The following is a 15,855-nucleotide window of genomic DNA, read 5'->3' on the forward strand; positions in this document are numbered from 1 at the left end:
TTAGTCACTAGATTTCCCCAGGATTTTAGTATATAAAGAATGTAAGTTCTGGGCAGCATTGCCATGAAAAAGGTGACTAAGAATGTACCTCCTGCTGCCTTACGATCAATGAACCACTATACAGGAGAACTAGATTACTGTCAGGAAAAACCGGCAGACTGGCTGGGCTGAATGGTTCTTAACGGCCGCCATGTTTCTAATGCTCTCACATTGTCATGAAGAGCGTTGGCCCCTGTCAGCCGGGTTCCACACTGAATTCAAATCATCTTATTAGTGGCCTCGCAGTCTTTTTGCCCATGAAAATTGAGCATTCTTGGTAAAGTAGCTCCTTCAGCTACAGCTTAAAGGTCAAGAGACGTATTCCCAGAAGACAACAATTTCAAAGAGCCTAGAGTGAAGGAAAAAATGATTTGATTCCCTGCTGATTTTGGACGTTTGCCCGCTGACAGAGACAGGATCATTCTATAGTTTTAATGGTAGGTTTATTTGAACAGTGAGAGAGAATAACGCATTTCAAATAAGTTATAAATTGATTTGCATTTGACCCCTTTACAAAGCATGACTTAGGACTTGGTGGCTAAACCCTTGCTGGCAATCACAGAGGTCAGACGTTTCTTGTAGTCGGCCACCAGGTTTGCACTCATCTCAGGAGGGTTTTTGTTCCACTCCTCTTCGCAGATCCTCTCCAATTCATGAAGGTTTCGAGGCAAACGTACAAAATCAGCAGGGGATCAAATAATTTTTTCCTTCGCTGTAGATAGAATATGGATGAGGGAACTAAGATAGACATTTGACAACATCCAACAAAATAGAGGTGCAGATACCCCACGCACATAATAAAAGTAAAAAAAAAAAAAATAAAAAATAAAAATAAATAAATAAAAAAAAAAGTAATACAACCATTAATTTATAAAATATTTCTGCCCCCTTTTCCAAATATTGTTTTGTTCTATACCCTGAGAGCAGGCAGGGTTAAGTTCCGCTTCTCAGTCGTATGATCGTTCCAATAATTGTGCCACGGATATAAGTCTGTTTTTAGATAGGCCCGTCTTATGTTTGCAATTGCTTGATATCCACGACTGTGGAGTAATATAGACAACTTTTCACAGCCTTTTTTGCTGATATTTATCAAGGGTGACAATATGTGTGGAGCACACTATGTACAGTATGTGTGTGTATAGATAATGTATGTATATACACTCACTGGTATACCTGGGAACTTCTGGGCTCCGGCTACCTGGAGCCTTCCCTTGCGGGACGCGGCCAGGACTGCCCACTGACATCGGTGGGTGTTACCTCTGTCGTCGAGGGGAGTTCCCCCCATTTAAAGGAAAAATGGGCGGGGAGTGGGGCGTGTCGAGATCCCGCTCCAGCGACCTGGAGGATTCTCCCGGTCAAACCCGGAAAGTTCCCAGATATGCCCACTGGCCACTTTGCTAGTTGTCTTGACCACGTCTACATGCCTAAATGCTTCCATGTGATTGGCTGATTAGCTATTTGTGTTAACAAGACAATTGAACAGGTAGACCTTGGTGTTTTATGTATATGTCTGCATACATATACCATTTAAATGTTCTTGTTCTTCAAACCCCACATGATGTATCCCTGCAATAGTAGTAGAGCAGGTCCTGGCACTTGTGTCTTTTGGCTGTCTCTTGCGTGTGAATTGGTCGGGCCCTGCGCTACGCTACGTTTTGAGTAATTTTTGATAATTATGTATATTTATAAAATGACTCTCTTGCCACTATAGCACAAATAACGTCAAGCTGTTTCCGGTCCGCTTCTACGGCAAATCTGAATTTGGAATAATCAGGTTGGCGTTCGGAACGGTGTTTTTCAACGATTATTTTGAAACCTTTACAACGAAGCCTTTAATTGACGAGAAGCTCACTGAAAGCCCCACATTTTAAATGCTCTGAACTTGAAAAAATTGGCAGGCGCCGTCTCCTTCTGAAGCTACCGCGCTCTGCCAGGAGGAGTAACGCGAGAGGAAGACGCCACTCCATCTCTATGCAAATAGCAAAGAAAACATGTTAATCAGAGCAACTATAATCCTGCCTGCCGCCGGGCTGTTTATTGATAATCTTTTCAAGCAGATGGCTGGAGTGCCATCCACCATTTAGACACATTTCCGAAAGTGTTAGTCCCAGGAAAGTAATTGGAAGTTCTTCGATGGAAGTTGTCATGAATAACTCCTAATAAGATCCTGGGTTTTGCGATAGCTTTGAGGGAAGCAGTAGACGCCAGACTCTAATATTATAAATGAAGGCCCTTGAAAATAAGAGCCTTCAGTCTGAAATTCTTGGTTTTAGGCGGTTAACGTAAATGAACTATTACATTTCCCTTCTGTTGCTACAGTGTTTGTTCTGGATGTTTAACCTCCTAAATGCCCTAAATATTGTATATTTAGATCAACTTGTACTGGATTTTATCCCTAAAATGCTTTGAACTCGCCTACCACACATTAGGCATTGTTTTTAGGCTTTTTTGGCTTTTTAACCTGAGCTCGATAAAGAACGTTTGGTGTCGTCCTCAAAACTCCTTTCTTACACTCGCTCACTGGTCTCCCCTGTGCCAGCAGAGGCAGTGTAACAGTGCTCTGTATACATGTTGTTATCATGAGTGCGTTCGAATGCCTGAACCGTTTGTCTCAGCTGACACTTTGGGGAAACATCGGGCATAGTAAACAAGGTCCTACAGGTTCTGGACAAATCCCACAGAAGTCTTTGATGAAAGCAGATCTGCACTTTCTGATTACTCACAACCCCAAAAATATAAAAAAAATGTATTGTGTGGGCTGGGGGACTGGGACACTTAGATACTTAGGTGCCAGTAAACGGGGCTTCATCTATGACAGGTGCTTCCCACTCTCCTGTCGGTGACTCTGGAGGTGTCACAGCCTCTTCGACATGGCACCAACACTTACACCACCTCCTAATACACAAATATCACTCTGTAATACCCTTCTGATAGGGTGTCCCCTGGTACCCTGCAATTAGGTAAGGAGACCGGGCTCCACGCGTTGCCCACATTTCCATGGGTTTGTTTTTGTGATGCCTCTGTATTTTATTTTATTTCATGCTTTGATGCCCTCATGGCTTCATAGAACCATGCCAGGTGAGACATCCTGCTGAAATTATAATTTTCTTTCTATGGAGATAACAATTTGTATATATTTTCTTTCTATGTTCTTTTTAAAAAGCCCTGGCTTGAGATTAGCAATCAGATGTGAAATGGCTCCGGTTATGTCTGTTTTATCAAAGCGTTCACCTCTATAAATGGGAAATATTTCATATGATTTTTCAGGAGAGTGTTTTACTGTAGCCGGTTTTTATTTCTTTTTATGCTCTACCGCTGATCAAAAGCTGGTTTCATTGAACAATTTTGAGTCCTTTTTCCTAGAATAAGGTAACTTCACAATAAACCGGCAAACCCATTAGGAGATCTTACAGCTGAAATGATAGTACTTTTCGAATGCTCATTCCTGATTGGTGGAGGTAACGGTAACAATTATAATGATTTTTACTGAAAACTTTCATTTTTTTCTTCTTTGTGGGGCAGCTCAAAATGTGGTTGGTTTTGTTACAGAAAATCATTCTTGGACCGTTAAATTACAATTATAATGAATGGGTCATTCCGTCTGACCTGCTAAGCTTTGATGTACAGTTATTGGAAAGTAATTGTCTAGATTTGAAGGCGCTGCGTTTTGCAAACGCCATATTATGTTTTTCTAGCTCTCTTTTTTCTTTATTTTTGTGTGCACTAAAGTAACTGCTTTAATTATAGTATTTATGGTTCTGATAAAAAATAAGCCGATTAAGCACCATGATATTTGACGTTTTAGATGCGTATCAGTATTTGCTTGGCTCGCAACATTTTTTTTGCACAACTTCTATGCAAGCAGAACCAGCAGCAGGTCTGAAACTGAAGTGATGGAGAGAATTATAAGTAATGATTAAGGGATATGATTGGGTTGCTGGTAAAATTATCTGTATGTATATATCTGTTTATCCCTTTTGGGCACCTGAAAAGGCAAGTGGACGCAATTAGATATTTGTTTCCACCATCGATGGAACGTTTTTAGTCATGCTTCATCCCTAAGAGCTCAAGATTATTTGAAGTCTAAAGGTCAATATGCTAATGCTAAGCCTCTTTGGCGCAAGTAGACCAGTTGGGAGATCTCCCAATGGCCCTTTGTGCAGCGGGACATTGGGGTGCTTGGCTGCCACAACGTAGACCCGCCACCCCAAGATATGTGACTGGTTATGGTTGGATCATTTAAAGGGAAAAAGGGCTGGTATCGCAATCTCCGTTCCAGTTCATCCAAAAGGTGTTCGGTGGGGTGTAGGTCAGGGCTCTGTGCAGCAGGTCAAGTTCTTCCGCATCAAACTCATCCATCCATGTCTTTATGGGCAACCTTCTTACTCCTGCTGTTGAAATGCCACTGGCAATATTGGTTTCAACCATCTAGAAAGGAATTTGGTCTGTCACTAAAAATTAAGACAGGAATCTGGGCTTTTTTTTTTTTTTTTTTCTTTTTTTTTAAAAATTAATCACTTATATTGCTATCAAGCAAATAGTTTAATAAAAAAAAAAATGTATTGTAGAAAAACCTGAGCCAAGTCTTGGACGTTATTCAGCCAAAAATAAGACTCGATCATCCTTGATCATCACCATGCATATTGAGTTCAATGGCGCCGCGGCTGTAATTGCTATTCCTGCGTCTCGTAAAAAGTTATTCCTCCGCTAACTGGTTTCAGTTTCCCGTTAAATGCCTGGGGTCACGGGCTTCTGTTCTTCTTCTTTTCTCCCATTATGGCTTTCAGTTTTGTCATGAAGTTTAATAAATCACATTATCCTCATATTCTTTTTATGTGCTTGTATGAGATCAGATAAAATAAGTCTTTGTATCAATTTATGCTAGTTTTTGAAAGACATAGTAACTGCTGTGTACCTTAATTATAAAAATCCTGCTTTATGATTTTTTTTTTGATTTTTTTTTTTTACTCGTTCACAAATGAGGAACGCTTCTGATTCTAATTCCATCACTTAATAAGGTTTTGATGTAAACTGAAACAATATGGCTGAGATAAGATATTCCTGGCATTGATAGATTTGTGTCTTTGTGTAAGGAGATTAAAAAAAAAATCTTATCAACTATGGATATTTTGTAGAGAGGATTTTGCTCATTGTTGGAGAAGCTATGTGTGTTAACCCCCCCCCCCGTGTCACATTTGCCGGATATATATATATACATTTTAAGTTCCAGAATTTACAGGATTGTTACCAATAGACATGAGAAAGTCGGCCAGTAGTGCGGTATGAGCCTGGTTAGACTTGTCAAGTCCCCCAAATAATAGAGCATAACTTTGTGATATCTGTATGGATGTTTATACGGATGTCAATAGGTAGAGTGTGACACAGTGACCTTATATTGTGAGCAGATCCATGCATGACATCACATGACCGGCTGAGTCCTGGAACTGGAGTGTTACCAGGTATGAGTTCTGGTGTGTGGCTGGTTTGTGATGTGTTAAATTCTGCATCATGTGACATTTTCCCTGCAATCCCTGGAGACACTAGATAGATAGTACATTTCATATCTCCAATCTACTGGTAGACCGAATGTCTTGGTTTTCGCTATGGAAGGCTTGTGTTCCAAGCCTTGTTTTCAGCTACGAGCCAGAAAAGGACTAGTGTACACTGCTGTTGCAGTATAATGATAAATCCCATCTTGTTATCTGATTTGGCACCCTATTTAATGGGTCACCTTGGCTGTATGTGAGTATTATCTGCTCCCTTCGTGTATTTTGGTGCTGTTGCATCTGTTTCCAAGTATGTCAACCCCTGACAATCCGGATGTTTTCTCTGTTGAGAATAAATCCCAAAAAGTTACCATGAAAACTAAACATGCTAAGTGTGTCGGATGCTATAAAACCCTGCAAGATACTAGAAGAAAATTGTTCTTAATGCTTAAAATCAGCAGTGATTTCAGAACACCCCTGTTGAAAATAATTTCTCTCCTTGTCAAAAAGTGAAACGCCATCTGCCATGTTTAGACATCAGGCGGTCCCGGCCCCTGTGGACTATCCTCATTCCAAAGCTGCATTTCCACACCCTTCACAGAGTGCATCAGACTCTGATGGTCTCTGATTCTGATCTTGATTATCTGGAGCAAGGTGAAATTTCCTCTGATGAAGGTGAAATTGGCGACTGATGGTTCCTGTCTCTTTTCTGTGTAGCAAGTAGACACTTTAATATCGGCTGTTAGATCAGCTATGCATTTAGAAGAAGATGTCAAATCTAAACAGAACCCTTTCTCTGGATTTACCAGTAAAAATTAGTCCTGTCCGACATAATTAATAAAGAATGGAAGCATCCAAAGAAATGAACCAAACGTCTCTTCCTGTTCGCCGAAGAACTTGCCCAGTTGTGGAGTAAACCTAGAGTAGACACGGAAGTTATGAAGGTGTCAAAAAAGACTACACTACCCTTAGAAGATGGATCACATTTTTCAGATCGGATGTAAAATAAACCAGGAGCAGCTGTTGAAAAATCGTTCTAACTTCTACAGCAGCCTTTTGTTCACATATAGCCTCACCTTTAGTGACCAGGGCAGTTGAGGCCTGTTTATCCCAAATTGAGATGGAAATTGACTCTAAGGCATCTAGAGAAGATTTGCTCAAGATGGTGGCGGCAGTTAAAATAGAGTGGACTTCCCCTGTGATGGGTCCATTGGGTCTATTCACATCTCTGCCAGAGCCTCGGCTCCATCAGCGGCAGATGGATTATCCGGACCATTTGTATGGCCTACTCCTCGGCTAATAGGAATCCACCAATGGGAATCAAAGCTCATACTGCTCGTGACATATTAGCAGAAAAGTGCAAGATTTCACCAGAACAGATCTACAAATTGGTCACTTGGACGAGTCTTCAGACATTTGTCCGACGCTACAGGATTGACAACTTTTCTGAGAAGAATACTATCTCGTGTCACTAGGAATTGCATGGAAAAAAGTCTGTTCTACTTACCGAGAACTTTTTTCCCCTGTGGATCCCCAGTGACATGTTCCCCCCTCTCTTTATTTTTTTTCTGATTTTTTTTTTTTTTTTTTTTTTTTTATTTTGTTTAATGTTTTTTTGGCAAGTTACTATTTCTTCCTGAGTGGTCTTTGTTATTCGCTAAGGATAATTTATCAGAAGTCTATCCATCATCAGCCATCCACAGGCAAAAGAAGTTCTCGGTAAGTAGAAGTAACTTGCACCGACTTGATTTGTGTTCAATTAAAAGTTATAATTAGAAATGTTGGGATATCTCAGACAAAATCTGGAATACTGGCTTAATTTACAGCTTTCCTAGTGATATTTATTGCTGTCTTAAGCATTTAGTTGAAGCATATGTTAATCTGTAATTAAACAGCAGTGCTTTGGAATATTATTATTTTTTTTTAGTTATGTGATCTGTCCGCACAGCTGCTTCATTTAAGTTAATATTTTTAATCTTTTAAAAGAGAAAAAAAATCAACTACAATCCTCTCTGCTTTATAGCTATTTTTTAATCTTAAACGAATGAGCCCCATTATTGTACTTTATTTTTCTGATATTCGTTCATACATTTTACGCTTAATATTTGAGGGCTCTGCGGAGTTTATAGAGTTCTCAGTGGTTGTAGGGATGAAACGAGCGATAACGGGGGATTCCTGGTAAAACTGTCATCTCCGGTGATTGCATTCTTCTGCGAGAGGATCGGATTAATCAAACGCGGCAGGATCCTTCGCTGCTGATGAGGTCGGGAACGAGGAACACAAACCGCAGGACGCCCTGCTGCCTGCAGATAAACTGCTTTCTGCCTGCGACGAGTGTCCGTGCCGTGAAGGCAACGTGTATCTGGACACACATCTCGCTACATAGTATCAGGAAGGCAGGAATCCAAACCGCTTGGCTGTTCAGATTCTCAAACAGGCTTCATTTATTAACTTGTCATCTAATAATTGCTAAAGTATACACAAAGGGTTTGAACAGAATTCTTTATAGAGAACTTGACAAGATAGAATAATAAGCTATGAATTGGTTGATTAACTTTACTGAAGAGGTGATAGTCAAGTGGCACAGCCTCCCAGCAGAGGTTGTAGAGACCAATACCCGGGATAGGCTTGAAGCTATCCAGAATGTAAGATAAGACCGAGGACTGATTGAGTCTTTACATCAGAAAAAAAATGGCGGACTAGACGGACCGAATGGTTTTTACCTGCCGTCAAATTCTGTTTCTATAACTAATAAACTTTATGACAAAGTTGTGATGTCACAAGTGTATAAACTAACACTTTATTGGTAGTATATTAAAAATTCGAACTCCGCTTTATCTGTGTACCAGTGACAGAGATAAGTTTTAACTACTTGTCCCATGATTTGTACAATCGTTCCCACTCAAGGCCCTGGTAAGTGGGAAGGAGAGAAGCCGTAGGAAGCCGGGACTAGAGGACTGCACTGGGAGGCGGGTCCCGTGGGACCCGCCAAAAAACTTGCGGGCGGTCTTGCTGGGGCTGCGGGCGGGAGCGGGCGGTCAGGCACTGTACCTGCGGGTCCCGGTAATCCCGCGCAGTCCCGCAAGGCTGCCTTCTTGCTGCTCCCTTACAGTGTCTCCTAGCTTGCTCCGCCCAGGAACAAAACAGAGTCACGTGATGTGACATCACTTTCTGTGACTCCGCCTTGTTCCTGGGCGGAGCAAGAGAAGAGACGCCGTGAGGGAACAACTCGAGGGCAGCCGCGCGGGACTGTGCGGGAAATCAGGTAAGGAGGCGGGCATGATTGGCCACAAAAGTGGGCGGGAATGGGCGGGAGCGGAACACCCACATTGCGGGAGCGGGATTAAAAACCGCGGGAGCGGGATTAAAAACCGCGGGAGCGGGATTAAAAAAGTAGTCCCGCGCAGGGCTCTAGCCGGGACAAGAAATTAAAGGGCAACAATCATGACTTCACTTGAGATGTCAAACGGTTCAGAGGTCACGAGTCCTACGTCTTAAAAAGCTGTTGTCATTGATTTGCAGAATTAAAGTCTGATGTCCTTAAAGCTCCTTTCCTCTGTCGCGGCGAGTTTCTTAGGGCATAAATGACTAAATTGCATCCAAGTGCACGCATACCGATAAACGTGTACGGAAGGTTCAGAGAGTAATAGATAGTTCTTTCCCTGAAGTAATTATGAACGATTCTTACCAGCAACTTGTAAATCTGAATAGAGAAAAAAGATACTAAATAAAACCCAATAGCCGGGATATTTGTGTTCTTTTATTAACGCTGCAGGTTTTGCCAGCAGAGAAGATGAACTTTAATTATAGAAGCAGCTTATTGGATTTTATATCATTTGATAATTTGTATTATACACTGTTCTATATTTTATTCATCTGTATTGGACTGTATATGTATTGTCAGAGCCAGTATACGGCAGCTCGTGTGCCTTCGTCTGGGAACCCAAATAATGCCTTTAAGCAATATACCAAAATCTACCAACCAAATGCATTTATCATGATATAGCATTTTTAGAATTGCATACTAAGTGGTAATCGTATATTCTTTAAGGCCGCCGTGTGAAGTGTAGAATTGCTTGAGGTTAAAAACCTAATCTTCACGATTTTTCCTTATTTTTTTCAGGTGCCCTAGCTGTTTCGATCCCACGCCTCGACCTGGTCATATCTTTTGTGGGCGCTGTGAGCAGCAGCACCTTGGCTTTGATTCTTCCGCCCCTGCTGGAGCTAATCACTTTTTATAAAGACGGCTTAAGTCCGTGGACCGTCGCTAAGAACGTTTTCATAGCGGTCGTCGGCTTCGTCGGCTTTCTGATGGGAACGTACGTGACGATAGAAGAGATTTTATACCCAGCTGACGCGCTCCTCGGAAATGGCACCCAAGCTACGTCTAAAGTCACAAACTGTACTTTCTTCGGTGCCCATTAATGACGAGGCTCCTGTGAGGCGCTGTGCCTTTACGCCGAGATGAAGGCAATATTTAATGTCAGGAAACCTTATTTGAAGCGTATTTATACACTGTAATATTTTACTTTGTCTTGCTTTTGCTTCCAAATTATATTTTTTCCCGCGTCATACATCAGAGACCTTTTAAAGTCACGGGGATTTACTTTCCTAATAGAATACACGATTTGTTTTCATGGAATATGCAACTTGCCGTTCATGCAGATTGCCAGCTACAAATAGTTTTCAGACTTGAAAACCCTGATTTTCTTCTCCGAACACAAAACAGATGAATGCGGTTCATTGGAAGCGACAGATAATTATCGGAACCGTGCATTTCTATAATTATTTTTAAGCCTTTGGAAACAGGACTCAAAATGTTTAGCGTAAGCGTGCGTTTTATATGCAAGTTAGTGTTTTGGATTCGCGTTTCAGCAAGTTAAAGTTAAGCAAAGTTTGCGTTATAGACATTTTATCTCTTTTACAGACGTCATTAACCGTTTATAGTACAGGCACGTTAAAAAATTGTAATTCCATGATATCAAAATATATTATAAAAGGCGAGAGGCTGAGGTGGTTCTCAATGTCTCGTTGTGTCAGTAATGAGCCCAACGAGAAAGGTTCTACCAAATGACCCGGTAATAACGCGGCAGATCACGTTTGGTAGACAGCATACTCCAAGACCACTACCTAGTCCATCTCAAAGTCAATTTACATATACAGAATGTATAGAAAACACACAAAAGGAGCATAGAACGGATCCAACCAGTAGCTGAAGGCTGCTTAAAAACCCACCATAAGCATGTTGTCCCTTCATGGTGGAGAAACTCACTAGAGTTATGATGAAGGGAGAAGTCAAGAGATTGAAATGCTCTCCTCCCTTGCAAACTCCTGGCGTTAGAGAACACACAACCGTGAGAACTCGGTGCTGGAGGACAGAACTGATTACAATCCGCTGTATCTCTTAAAATATGTAGAATGAAAAGAAAAGATATTCAAGATAGAAAATGACCTGCACATTATAGTTATTTTAACCCTTGAATAGGGTGAGTGAGTGAGTGAGCGAGTGAGCGAGTGGCCAAAAATACAGGTTTTTAGGATCTCCTGAAATGTGAAATAATTTGTTTCTCGTTCTGTGTGGTCAGTCAACCAACGTTTGCTAGGAACTCTTAGGAGATCTCCTGAGGAGTCCTAGAATAAACTATACATTCATAGAATATTAATATTCCCTGTTTAAATTGGATTGTATAGCGTCGTTATGTCCCATGCTCCCTCCCGGGCACATGCTGCCATCCCATGGTGGAAATTTTACAGTGAAAATGAATGCTTTCCAGACGTGGTTGGAAACGGGGAGAGTCTGGTTTAAGCCCCGTGGAGTATAGGAGGCTGTGAGTATTCATTCATGGAGTTACCACTCAAACAAGTCAAGACTTTCCTTTTCCCTAAGTAAAGATGTAGCATTTTAGATCAGTTTTTAGGGGGGATCTAAGATAGTGTATTTTTGTTTTTCCCAGTTGCCGGAATTGCAGAATATTGCTGGTTTTTAAAAGCATCTCATTTTTTAGGAATGGGTCTACCTTACACCAAAAAAAGTAGTGTGCTTTATCCAAAAAAATAATAAATAGAATTTGAATTATAATATGCAATTAAAACATACTTACGAGGATATTCCCTTTCAGATGTGTGGATTTATTTATTTTTTAGAAAAATAATGAAAGGTGTAAAGCCTGCAGGGGAGTAAAATATATCTATGTATCTATACATACAATAGGGAATATAAAAACATGAAATAGCAATAAAAATTCCAAAATATTGAATGCATAGAAATATTGTATTTTCCATTCTTAATACAAGATTTGTATATTGCGAAAAAAATGTATCCATGACAAATGTATTTTTCTACGGTTACAACAAAAGCTGCTTTTAAAGTATATGTGTGATTTGTAATGTACTGTAACACAATTTTAATGTGAATTTGTACATTAAGAGTCATTAAGAGTCAGGTTTGCTGCAAGTTTCAAAAGTTGTGTTTAAAAATGACTTTATATCTGTTTTTTTCCCCCCAGTTTTCATTTTATGAAACAAATCCATCACATTTTTATTTTTCTCTTATTTTGGAGAAATCTGAAAGCTGCCGTTAATGTATTTTTAGTCTCATTTGGTTTTTATATGTCTGAGAAAAATGTGACACTCTTATAACATGGCTGTCAGAGTGGAATCTAAGATTTTATTTCATTCCCGTCATTTGTGTCATTCACGGCTCATTATCACCAATAGGTTCAGATCTGTCTGTCACACTAGCGTGCGGTTTAAAAAAAAAAAAAAAAAAAAGTAAAATTATCAAATGTATATATTTTTCAAATATCAATAAATACATTTTTATGAAAATGAATGTGTGTATTTATAAATATTTTATCATATTTTGGGTCAGGTATGGTGTGCATATTGTTGGATGCCTAACCAAAAAAACTGGATTAGGTAGGTCTGATTTCGGGTCTGATGTGGGGCCAGGTTGCCACAGATGAAGCGCATTGGTTTCTACTCCCGCTACCTCTGCATTGGAACATTTGGGTCATTTATAAATGTCTGAACCTTAGCAGATCTGTCATTTTTTCATTTATCTATTTTTCTAGCAGGATAGCCTATTAGAAAGTGTATTTTTTTTTTTGTCTCAAAAAACGAATGAATTAGACATGTACATGATTTCTTTATAAGATTACTCTTGTGTGTTTGGCTCTGTTACAAAAGGGTGGAAAGTAACAACAATATTAAAATCGGCAATTGAAAACAAATAAATGTAGACACCTGACAGTGATACCTATATTAGCTTAGACATCACATTCCAATACTATGGGCATTAATATGGAGTTTACTCCCTTTGTGGATTTAACAGCCTCATGATTTTGGGGGTTTCTGTGTGAATTTTTGCCCATTCATCCAGTAGAGCATTCGTGAGGTCCAAACTCACCCAAGCGTGTCTTCATGGCACTTGCTTTGTGCGCTGGGACACAGTCACGCTGGAACTGGAAAGGAAGCAGAGCATTGGCCAAAATGTCTTGGTGCTGAAGCATTAAGATTTCCCTTCACTGGAAGTAAAAGGCCCAAACCCTGAAAAACAGCCCCAGACCGTTATCCCTCCTCCACCGGACTTTACAGTTGGCACAATGCAGTCAGGCTGGTAACGTTCTCCTGGCATCCACCAAACCCAGACTCGCCCATCAGACCTCCAAACAGAAACGCATGATCCGTCACTCTACAGAACACGTTTCCAGAGCGGCGCCGTGCTTTACACCACTCGATCCGACATTTGCGTGCAGCTGTTCGGCCATGAAAACCCATTCCATGAAACTCCGAATGCTTGTGTTGATTTTGCTTCCGGAGGTGTTTTGGAACGCTGTAGTGAGGGATGATACAGAGGCCAGGCATTTTTTTAATGCACTTGGCAGCCCCGTTCTGTGAGTGTGCGTGGTCTACCACTTCATGACCAAACTGGTGTTACTCAGACAAATTACATCTGAGAGATTACATCTGAGAGATTACAGCAATTGGATAACGTTCTACCTAATTATAAAAGTTGAATTCAGAGCCGTGCCTTTAAGCCACTGGTTCTGCATGAGAACACGAGTTTGATATGATCGCGCAGGTACATTTGCAGATATCACCAGGCTGGATGCCTGATTTCGTTGTAAATTCCACGGTAATTAGAAGATATTTGATTTCAGAAATGTCAACATAAACTATAATTACAATGCAGAAGAGTGAAATAACCGCATCTGTATTATTCGCCGCGTTGCCTAAAGATCCAAGGCAGCGCACCGACATTCCCTAAATGCTGAAATAAAAGAAATATACACTACGTGTATTCCTGAATATTAAAATGCTTTTTATTCAGCTGTGTTGCAGACTGTTCTGCTTTTACATTTTATTACATACATTACACACATATTATATGGATATATATTGGTGTATGTATATATATATATATGTTCATGTGTGTTTGTATATATATAATATATATATAATATATAACAATTTTGTGTTAATCGCCCCAAATAAATCCACTTGGCTCTGATGTTAAGCATCCACGGTCATTTCAACTAAATAGATTCAGGAGCTAAAATAAACAAAGAGAAATAAGAATAAACTAAAAATGAACAGTGGGATGAAAAGAAATCCTTAGTTTTTTATACTGGCCTTGATCCCGCTCCCTGCCCACAAAATAATACTTAGGCATCCACGCAATCGCCCACGCTTACCAAAGAGCAACTTATTTTCACGGAAAGCCGGCAAAGGCCAATGAATTTGGTCTCCTAGACGGCCTGCGGTTTACTCTGTAACAAGTTCACGCTAAAACGCTTTGCTATCGGCAGCAACGTATTTGGAAAGTTAACGGCGAGACTTGTTTTAAAGAATATTTTAATATTCCAACTCAAAGGAATACATTTAGTAGAAAAACTTGACATTGGGGAAGAGTGAAAAAAAAAAGTATGAGATGCTGTTAAAGAACCGTGCAATTGTATACATGTAACATAATGATAAGCTGAGGTAAAAAATAAATAATGCTAATGCGCATAAGCAGTAATGGAAAACAGCAATTTGTATAAACAGATCACGACGACAAAAGGAGTCATTTACATTGCGGTTCTCTACACGCGTGGTGTAATAATAATAGGTTATAACCGATAAGAAATGCAAGACGCTGCGGTGCATACGAGGGAATTATGTTTGTCTATATTCTAGCAATGTTCCTTTATTAATAGCAGTACAAGCAGAAACAAGACGAGGTGAAGAATTTAATCAGAAAAAAACTGATTATGATGAATTCCAAGGAAAAACGCTGTCCCTGACAGACATTTACCCTTCACCGAGGGGAAAAAGTAGCGATTCCGGCGATTGTTTAGGGCTCCGGGCCAGGCGTGTTTCAATAATAAAAAGTACGACTGGAAATAGTTCGATGGAGAATGGCCAAAGAGTCAATGAAGAACTGTCACCCGTCATAGATGATAGTATCGCTAAAGCTGTTCGTTAAAAGCATGGCTTGTGTGTATCGTTCTTTACTTTACAAAAGGTAGATCGAGCCGGCAGACTCCAAAGAAGGATGGAACCCTTGGACGGCCTCCAAAACAAGCTAGGAATACGTATCTGGAGTCCACCGAGAGAGTGTCAATGTACAAGAAAATGGACCTTGTTGTGTGCAACTTAGAAGGTGATGTGTCTGTCTATATATAAATATATATATATATATATACTTCAATGATATATCATGCAGCCAAAAATGAACGTCAAAACGGGTGGTAAATTGTACTGTGATTAAAGGGCAGACACCAGTGTCCCACAGCATTATGTAGAGCTGAACTATATAGCTGTAACATTGTGACCATCAAAGGTGGTCTAAGGAAGGAAAAGCGGTGAACCGGCTACAGACTCATTGATGCACGTGGAGGGGAAGGCTGGCCCGTGTGTTTAAATCCAACAGACGAGCTGCTGTTGCTCAAATTGGTGAAAACGTTAATGCTGGTCCTGATAGAAAGATGTCAGAACACGCAGAGCATCGCAGTTTGTTGCGTATGTCCCTGTCCACTGCTGAAAGCATAAGAACTGGACCACATAGCAATGGAAGAAGGTGACCAGTTCTGATGAACTACGTTTTCTTTTACATCACGTGGATGGCCGGGTGCGTCACTTACCTGGAGAACACGCGGCACCAGGATACATCCATGGAGGCCGCACCTTGCAACTTACAGGATCTGTTGCTAACGTCTTGGTGCCGGATACCACAGCGCACCTTCAGAGGTCCAGTGGAGTCCATGATTCGACGGGTCAGGACTTTTTTGGCAGCAAAAGGGGGGCCTACACAATATTAGGCAGGTGGCTATAATGTTATGGCTGA

At 40.5% G+C, this 15,855-nt stretch overlaps 1 protein-coding gene across 1 annotated transcript in view; it reads left to right on the forward strand.

The window, feature by feature from the left end:
- The window catches only part of SLC36A4 (solute carrier family 36 member 4), a 69,084-nt gene extending 58,945 nt beyond the window's left edge, over positions 1–10,139 (forward strand). The window contains exon 11 of the mRNA XM_053456545.1: positions 9,649–10,139. Coding sequence (XP_053312520.1) covers positions 9,649–9,950 — 302 coding nt within the window. The 3' untranslated portion in view covers positions 9,951–10,139. The remainder of the gene's footprint in view (positions 1–9,648) is intronic.
- The last annotated feature ends 5,716 nt before the right edge of the window (positions 10,140–15,855 follow it).

This window comes from Spea bombifrons, chromosome 2, assembly GCF_027358695.1.
Source record: "Spea bombifrons isolate aSpeBom1 chromosome 2, aSpeBom1.2.pri, whole genome shotgun sequence".
NCBI lineage: Eukaryota > Metazoa > Chordata > Amphibia > Anura > Pelobatidae > Spea > Spea bombifrons.